Source organism: Rhizophagus irregularis, chromosome 14 (genome assembly GCF_026210795.1).
Source record: "Rhizophagus irregularis chromosome 14, complete sequence".
NCBI classification, from domain to species: Eukaryota; Fungi; Glomeromycota; class Glomeromycetes; order Glomerales; family Glomeraceae; genus Rhizophagus; species Rhizophagus irregularis.
In genome coordinates, this window is record NC_089442.1 from 410478 (window position 1) to 420717 (window position 10240).

Genomic DNA, 10240 nt, shown 5'->3' on the forward strand with positions numbered 1-10240 from the left:
AGTATTTGAATGTTTTGTTAATTTCTTGAAACAATTAAGTATATCATCCCTAAAAATATAAATACTCTCATTACAGTTGATGAATGATATGGATTTTAAATTATTTTGACAAAGTATCAAATCATTTATTCCAACTGAAACAGTTTCTTCAAATTTTATAACTAAAGAATTTATATTATGACATATTTTAGATAATTGAAGAAAAAATTCAGAATCTATATATGAGCAACATGTCAATTCTGAAAGATTTTTTAAACAATCATTTGCTCCAGGAAAATTAATAAAATTTAAAAAATTATATGTTGTATTAAAATCATTATAATAAGTATAATAATCTATATCAAAGCAAAAATCCATTTTTTTTTAAAGAAGAAATTTGGTTCATAAACATTTTCAATATTTCTTGGGTTATCAAATAGTTTTTTGAATTTGCAGTTAAAATATGAAAATGTGGGAAATCGTCAATTAATAGATATGGAATTGAAAGAACTTTGCAAAATGATGCATAATTAAACAATGAAGGTTTTGAGATTGGAATTGAGGTGATTCCATTATTAATTAGAAAGTCTTTTGATTCTTTGGGAAGACAAATGATTAAAGTCCTTATAATTTCTGCGAGATTAAACCATTTAAAATTCCAAATATTTCTCCATAATATTTCAACGGAAATTCTGCACCAAAGGCGACTTACTAGCAAGCAAGAATGTAAAGTAGCTTTATCTTCCTCTAAGAACTCGAAAATTCTGTTAAGACAATAAGTAGGAAGTGTTGAAATCATTTTTTTAAAATTTTTAAAAAAAAATGGTATTATAAAAAAATTGTATGGTTATATGGTTATATTCTTGCACTTTACATACATATGTAATGATGATGTTAGATTACTGTGTAAAACCAACCAATAAATATGATTTATTATATATACTGTATATAAAGGCTTTGTTGGTTAATCACATGTGATTATTCCTTTTATTACAGAAGTAACACCTTTTTTATTCGCACATGAAATAAAATAAATAAAATAGTGTACTTAGAGTAAAAAATAAAACTAATTGCAAAGTTTGTTTTATGCGGATTACTACTAATAATAAATACTTTAATAATATTCATAGTAAGTAATAAATAATTTTTTTTATTAACATTTTCCAATAAGAGTATCAAAATCAATTATTATTTAATTACTACAGAACTATTATATATCAAAGTACAAAATTCATTTCAATATAATTTTTTTTTTCTTTCAAAAAATTTAAAAAATTTAAAAAATTTGAAACCATAATAAATAATTAATTTATAAAATTGTTACAGATTTTAATAAAATGAATATCAATATTAATAAATAATTTTAAAATATATTAAAAATTATTACCTACTTATTATCATTTCATACAACAGAAAAAAATATCAACAGTTAAAATATTATTTAATTGTGTAACGTGTAGCAAAATGATTTCATAAATGTTGGAATTTGGATAAATTTGACTACTATACTATTATAATACTATTATTAATATTTATTGTTTAACAATGTGATTGGTAAGTATGGTATTTTCTAGAACTCCATGATATAAATTTCTTCTAACAAAAAATCAAAAATTATCAAATGGTTTTTAAATAAATAAATAGATGATTAAAATTATTATGCAACACATGAAATAATAATTAAGACAAATTTTCAAAATAATCAAAAAATTTATTATTTACATATTACAATGAAAATATAAAACTCATGATGATTCATAATGAGTCTTTTCAATTTAACTCCTTTGTATCTTGATCATAATTTATAAAAAGTGTATATTACGAAAATTTTATACAAAAATTTATATTATGTGGACAATTTAAGAAAAATAATTTTAGAAAATGTTAAAGACATAAAAAACATATTAAAGAATATAAATGAAAATAATTGAGACCAGTATCATTAGAATTACAAGTAAAATCAGTAGTTTATGTGTTTGAATTAAATATACGGTTTGAAAAATATAAAAATGGATTTGATGCATTATGGACATGTAAATATCAACTGTTAAGAATTATTGAATCTAAACAAACTGATAGTATTTACTTAGAATAATTGAATAAAACCTTTGAATATATGACACTCTTCCATACATTATTACAAATGTGATAATCATATTGTATCAGCCATCTTTGACACAATTTATGTATTTATTGTATATTACTATTTACATAATTTATAAAAAAGTTTGTACAACTAAAAAATATATAAATGTCCCTACTTCAGTCTTTTATTTTTTAAGAGAATGCTTTTCAGATCTGCCGAAAAATTAACTCTCTTCTGCCAAACATTAACTCTTTTTTAAAATTATGTTGTCAATGGAAATAGATTATGAAAATGTAGGTAATGATATTGATCTGGAAGATCTCGAAAATGAAGCTTGGCTTATTAAACTGCCAGCTTACTTGTTTGATAAATGGGCAGATGTTGCAGATGATGATACTGAACTTGCTAGAGTTCAATTTTTTGTTGATTCTCGTGGAATAGGTAGTCAACCACCAAAACAATCGTATAAACTTATCCTTTCAGACATTGAAAGACATGAAAATGAACCCAAAGAATATGATCTTGAAGTTGTTGATGATAATGTTGCTGATACATATCTTTTTTACCAATATAAAGATGATGGAAGTGTATCCATGGCCGCTACAGCAAAAAAAAATTTTATAGTGAAACCAACATTTGGAGTTGATTACAGTAGAAAAGTTCGTCAAAGAACATTACAAGCTGCAACATCAACGAGAAGAATTAAGATAATAGGAGATAATGAAAATCATGGTGCTTACGTACCTCCTGGTGCATATGCGGCTGCTATTACGAAATTTGGAAACCTTGTTCAAAAGAAACCAAAAGTATCGATCAATCAAAAGACTACACGTATGCCAAAGAATGAACTTATAGATTTACTATTTGGTGCTTTCGAAAAGTACACATATTGGACATTACGTGGATTAAAAGATTATGCGAAACAACCTGAGTCATATTTAAAAGATGTGTTGAATGAAATTGCTATACTAGATAAACGTGGATCATATAATAATTGCTATCATTTAAAACCTGAATATAGCAAACAATCATCAAATGCATCAGATATTGCACCATTAGGATTAGAAGCGCCTGCCATTGGAACTGTTGATGATGATTTTGAGTTTGAGAATGATGATGATAATGAATATAAATTGGAATCTGATGATGAAAATTTATTTGGAGATGATTAATAATATTTTAGAACGTCATATAAGAGACATTTCTATTGAATTAACTGAAGTCATGCATTAATTGGTTGATGTATTATTATAATTACTTGACTGAATTATATAATTAGGTATCCTTACTTTAATTAATATACTTTTTAAGTTTAAATTTGATACTTGATAATAATACATCCCATTTTTAAATGAATTATTACAAACCATTTTTAATAACCTTGATAATGATATTGATTCTTTATTTTCATGTAAATAAAAAATTGGTGTGAAAATGCCATCACCATCTTATGTAGAGTTATAATCTTGAAACAACAAAAGTGAGAAAAATAATTCTAACTCTTCTTTCACAAATCTAATTACAAGAGAGAATTGATTTAGAACTTAAAGATATTTCAACTAAAACTATGTATGATTGTGTATGGTTTATTCAACAATTTGACATATCCTTATTATGTACATATTGGTTATTACTTTATGAAATTCAGGGAATATGGCAATAGTCTAAAATGATACTACCAGAACTTCCTCAAGCAGTAGCTTTCAAAAATAATACACTAAGGAACAATCCAATGTTGTGTCCAGAGGATAGACTTATGATGTTGACACCACAATTGATTAGAGAATATATTTCAACATGGTACTGCAAGAGTGAATGGGTTTAGCGACCTTCTTGTTTGTGGCGCAGTTCATTTCAAAGACCCTACGAAGATATAGACTGGATGCTGATCGAAAGGTGGCAGGTATTTGTAAAAAATCAGACAGCCACACATTTTATACCCTGATTTGCAACTAAAATAGATTTACAAAATTGAGGCAATTGTGATTTCATGAAAACTGAAATATAAGTAGTTATCCCCTATTTCATTATAAATATATCACAAAACTTCCATTTTTGATTACTGCATGAAGGTCATGATCCGTAAAATGCAAATCAGGGAGAGATTTTGTGTGCTTAATGGAAAGATATACCAGAACTTTGGATGAATTATGCATGCAACTTCTTCAATTTTATATCTAATGACAATCCTGACTCAATGAACGAAAAATTCAAACTGAAAAAAAGAAGATTAACTAATTATGATAGTAAGAAAATCACCTCCAAGAATTGAACTTGGACACAGAAATTGTGGAACCAACGGTGATGGATTATTGTTGAGTTGATAAGTTATTAAGGAAAGAACTCAACAAAGGAACAAAATAAAGGGTATCACATGTGAAAAATGAAATCACATGAGATAGATCAAATGATCAAGAAAGGTAAATTTTACAAGACAAAGGATCTCTCTGACACCAATCAGCACAGTGCAATGCTTCATGGGCGATGCAAACGATCCCCTTATAAAAATTATCTATCTAAGAATGGCCAAGTATTCCCGAGTTGACCAAAGGGTAAAGATTTATGTCTCTATGCTATATTTGGTAAGCAATGGACCTAGCTATGTAATATAAATTATTTAATTAAATAATGATGTCTAAACTATTGGGAATTAAGGGTATTTTTTAAATTAACTATTAATTCAATGTTATGTTTGTAAAAAGAAAGTAAAGATAAAAGAAATAATATTGTAGAATGAGTAACCTCATAAAGAAAATCAAGAAAATAAAGAATAAAATCAAGAAATGAAAGAAAAATTGATAAAGTATAATATGAAAAATTTGAAATAAGGAAGGATTTAAAAAGAGAGAGATTTGATAGGAGGAGAAGAGAAAGATTTGAGAAAGAGAAATTTAGGAAAAGGTAAAAGAATATTTGAATTATATATTTTGTCAAAGTAAAGATTAAAACAAGTATATGATTGAGAAGGTTTGTATATATAATTAAAAAAACAAAAAGAATGTATAAGTAAGTAATGAAAAATGGCAAGTATTGAAATGTTCCAGTTTGGAGATGAGAAGAAAAGCATTTGTCAATAGGAATGTTATTAAAAGGAGTATTAATCATCAGCAAGTTTTAAACAGGCGTATAAAGTGTTGAAAAACACCATGTGTTGCTCAACGCCAAAAAACGTAGGGAAACGAACCCTTTGTCAATCAACACCACTTAAAAATGTTTAAAAACGTGTAAAACAACACCCATTTAAGTGTAAAGCTACACATAGTAAAACAACGATAGTTTAAAAACGCGTATACAATGTATAAAAACGCGTATATTGATATTAAAAACACGTATAGCAACGGTAGCAATGGTATTTTTTAGTCATCGTACGATAGTTAACTTTAATTGTAGTATTAGTAATTTATTAACATATATATTATTGTATATTATTAACGTGTATATTTTAAAATTTTTAAATTGTAAAACATTGTAAATTTATTTATAGAATACAGTACAATACAAATACAATATCTAATCATGTAAAATTGTAAAAATTCATTCTCTTGTTATAAATGGATTGCCGCAGATTTTTAAGCGATCAACGTACTAAAATTCCGTTGACATAGCGCCCCTGGTGACACAACCATAACAAGGTGGAAATATGAACTTTCCCTCGATAATTATATTAATATTATGCTCCTTCATGATAAAAATCAAAACCAAATCTCGTCGTATGTGTCTTAACAACATCAAGTGGTTTAATATTCACATTGAGGATTGAGGAATTATCTTCCATTATTCATTCGCTCAAGGGTCGAAATAACCATCAAGCTGACCTACAAAAGAAAAATCCAGAGCGCCGAAAAGAAAATCTAGGCCTACAAAAAAAGAGAAACGTTCAGTTAGAACGTTTCTTAAAGAATAAAATTAAAAAAAATAATTAAAAAAATGTAAGTTTCGAATATCGAAACTTACCATATCGGCATATCCAAGTCCCAAAGCCGAAAGTATCGATACCTACAAAAAGAAAAGAGAAAATTAAAAAAAAATAAAAAAAATAAAAATAAAAAACGTGTTTTATTCAAAACTTACTGATTCTTTGGGTTTTCCGTTCTTCGGAAGCCCACCCGAACCTATAAAAAAAAATACAAGAACGGTTAGTTAACCGTTCTTAATAATAAAAAAATAAAAAAAAAGTTAAGATTCGTACCATACCTTACGAATCTTTGGATTTTCCGTTCTTGGGAAGCCCACCCGAACCTATAAAAGAAAAAAGAAAGAACGGTTAGTAAACCGTTCATAATAATAAACAAAGAAAGAAAAAAAATAAAGATTCTTACGAATCTTTGGGTTTTTCTGTTCTTGGGAAGCCCACCCGAACCTATAAAAGAAAAAAGAAAGGAACGGTTAGTAAACCGTTCCAAAATATTAAAAAAAAAACAAAAACCAAAATTCGTACTCGTACTTACGAATCTTGGTTCTCCCGTTTGCCAAAGTCCACCCGAACCTATAAAAAAGAAAGGAACGGTTATTAGTAACCGTTCATAATATTAAAAAAAAAAATAAAAAAAACAAAACCAAGATTCGTATATACTTACGAATCTTGGTTCTTTTCCGTTCTTCGGAACCAGGAAGCCGCCCGAAACCTAAAAAATAGAAGTAAAGAACGGTTATTAGTAACCGTTCATAATATTTTTTTAAAAAAAAACAAAAAAAAAACAAAACCAAGATTCGTATATACTTACGAATCTTGGTTCTTTTCCATTCTTTGGAACCAGGAAGCCGCCCGAAACCTAAAAAAAGAAAAGAACGGTTATTAGTAACCGTTCATTAATAATATTAAAAAAAAAGAAAAAAAAATTAAACCAAGATTCGTACTTATCTTACGAATCTTGGTTTTCCGTTCTTCGGAACTCGGAAGCCCACCCACTGACCTAAAAGAAGAAAGGAAAAAAAAATGAAAAAAAATTACGAAACGTTAATAAGCGTTTCGTTAAAAAATGTAATAAAAAAAATCAGAACGTTAGCCAACGTTCCGATTAAAGAAAAAATAAAAAAAAAAGTTTTGAAACGTTAAAAAACGTTTCGTTAAAAATGAAATACAAAAAAAATCGGAACGTTAGCCAATGTTCCGATTAAGAAAAATAAAAAAAAAATGTATTTTCGAAACGTTAAAAACGTTTCGTTAAAAAAAATGAAAAATAAAAAAATCGGAATGTTAGACAACGTTCTGATTAAAGAAGTTAAAAAAAAAAGAATAAATGAAACGTTTTTCAACGTTTTGTTAAAAAAGTAAAATAAAAAAATAATCAAAACGCCAACGTTCCGATTAAAAAAATTAAAAAAAAATTGTTTCGAACGTTAAAAAACGCCTCCAATTAAAAAAAAAAGAAAAAAAAATATTTTCGAAACGTTAAAAAACGCTTTCGCTAAAAATGAAAAATCGAACGCTAACCAACGCTCCGATTAAAAAAAATAAAACAAATATTTCAAAACGTTAAAAACGCTTTTGAAAATAATTTTAATGAAAAATCGGAACGCTTAGCCAACATTCCGATTAAAAAAATGAAAAAACAAATATTTCGGAACGCTTAGACAACGCTTCCGATTAAAAAAATAAAACAAATATTTCAAACGTTAAAAAACGTTTCAAAATATTTTTAATGAAAAATCGGAATGTTAGCCAACGCCTTCCGATTAAAGAATTTTTTAAAAAACAATATTTCGGAACGTTTTTCAACGTTCTGATTAAAAATGAAGTAAAAAAATTAATCGGAACGTTAGCCAACGTTCCGATTAAAAGAATTTAAAAAAAAATAATATTTTGGAACGTTTTTCAACGTTCCGATTAAAAATGAAATAAAAAAAATAATCAGAACGTTAGCCAACGTTCCGATTAAAAGAATTTTTAAAAAAAATATTTCGAAACGTTAAAAAATGTTTCGTTAAAAAATGAATAAATAGTTTTGCAACGTTTCGTTGCGAAACTCACCAAACTTTTTTCCGTAAAAGGCTCATATCTCCGGAATTAATGACCTTATATTACGGAATTTATCCACTTATTACATTTTCTGTGAATGGATCCGTGAAGGCTCATTTTTACGGAATTTTTATAGAAATAACGGATAAAACTTTTATAAAGGAAAGGGGAGAAAGGGGAGAACAAAAGGGAAAAGAACAAAACGAAAGGGAAGGGGAGAAATAAAGGGTAATGGGAAAATGAAAGGGAAGGGGAGAACGAAGGGGAGAACGAAGGGGTAATGGGAAAACGAAAGGGAAGGGGAGAATGAAGAAAAGCAAAAAAAAATTAAGCTTTGCTAAAAAAAGCTTAATTTCTTTTTTTGCTATACCGCAGTCCACAGCGGTAATCCAGTATCATATGATACATGTGATATAGAGAACGGCCATTATAGTATTGACGAAATGATTTTTTTTTTAAATACTAATTTTAATAAATGTATATTATACTTAAATTAAATAGTACAGTGGTTAGATCGTGAGATATGATATTGTAAGTTGAGGTAACCGGTTCGGTTCCTAAGGTGAGTAAAAATAAATAAATAAATATAATTTAATTAAAATATACACATGTAATCATATATATGCGTTAATATCCAGTGCGTTGAACAACAATGCATAATGTGTTGCACTACAAATTAGAGTTGAACGACGCGTATATTAACATTATGCGCTGATATACTCCAATATATGGGTGTTGATTAATATTGTTAATCATGTTGAACAACTAGCTGGTGTTGATCAACGCGTATACTGGTGTGAATCAACGCTTTTCAAACTTGCTGATGATAAAGTTTGGACACATTTGGAAAGACATTTTGTATTATTAGATTTTAGAAGAAATTTAAAATTTAAAGAAAATTTGTTGCTTGACTTGAAAGTAAATTTGAAAAAATTTGATTTGAAAATTTGTTGCTTGAAAAAGTTGAAAAAGTAAATTTGATTTGAAGTTTGAATTTTAATTTTTCATTGAAAAAGTTTAAGGGTATATATATATTTTTAAAAACCTTTTGTATACCATAGTGACTAATAATAAAATAGAGTAACTTATTATGATTCATAAAAAAAAATTCTAGATTATGTATGAATCACATCTATTACATCAATTAATTTATAGTTATTTATCCTAAACTAGTAATATGAGTTAGCTTAATGATATAATTGTGGATTATTTATTGGAATTTACTGCAAATAATACTATCAAATCACTAAAATATCAGTTTTTATTAATGAGTCATAGGTCATTATCTATCTATAATCATGATTATAAAGAATTTTCATCTGTAGATCGGTGGAAATCTAGATCTCTAATTGTGACTCATCAACATTTATCTAAATTCGTTCAACAAAATTTGATATATATTAGGGATTTGAATATTGTGGGGCTTATACAACAATCAGTATTCATTTGGACAAAAAATTCCCAATAACATATCATGATAAACATAATATGAAAATAAATTATTGGTCAGTATATTAGGATCATGCTGATTTTGACAGACTGATATTTTTTGTTAATGGCTAAATAATTGATATTTTTTTTCCATCAGTTAAATATGACTACAATTTTACAGTTTAGTATATTTGATTTTTATAAAAATATTTCTAGTCTATAGTTTTTTCCCGCTCTCAGCTGATATACTTAGTAAATAAATTTTCTGGGTGATAAAAAATTTGACTAAATCGGTAGATTGGTAGGTTGTGTATTACAGTGTTCGGAAATGACCTGGTCATTTGACCATTTAAATGATTTATGAAATCATTTGTCATTATTCATAATCATTTGTCATTTGGTCATTTCAATCATTTGATTTTGATTGGCTAATATTATCACATAAATAATCATGTGACTATAATTAAAAAATAATGAATGTAGTGTAGGCAAAAATTATAATGCTGGCCAAAATTACATTTAAATGACCAAGGTCATTTGTCATTTGAGCATTGAAATGACATGTCATTTGTCATTTGTCATTTGAATCATTTGGTCATTTCAAGTCATTTGCCGAACACTGGCATATTATATATATTTTTAACGTGTTTTCAATTTTTTTTCGCGATCACATCACGTGATCGCACACGTCTTAAAAATTCTTCGTAGGTTTTGTAGGTTAAATGACTCAAATAAGTCAAAACGAAAACCCTTACATTGTTATTTATTTATGGAAATAGTTTTAT

General features: G+C 27.1%; 2 protein-coding genes across 2 annotated transcripts; one reads left to right on the forward strand and one right to left on the reverse strand.

The window, feature by feature from the left end:
* Positions 1-340: 340 nt before the first annotated feature.
* OCT59_005805 (uncharacterized protein) lies at positions 341-778 on the reverse strand (the record flags this gene model as incomplete). Its single annotated transcript, XM_066140845.1, has 1 exon — positions 341-778. The coding sequence occupies one exon, from the start codon at positions 776-778 to the stop codon at positions 341-343; it is 438 nt and encodes a 145-aa protein (XP_065997691.1).
* Positions 779-2328: 1550 nt separating this feature from the next.
* On the forward strand, positions 2329-3237 carry OCT59_005806 (uncharacterized protein; the record flags this gene model as incomplete). The annotated part of the gene is made up of 1 exon (XM_025308595.2): positions 2329-3237. The coding sequence occupies one exon, from the start codon at positions 2329-2331 to the stop codon at positions 3235-3237; it is 909 nt and encodes a 302-aa protein (XP_025175964.2).
* Positions 3238-10240: the final 7003 nt, after the last annotated feature.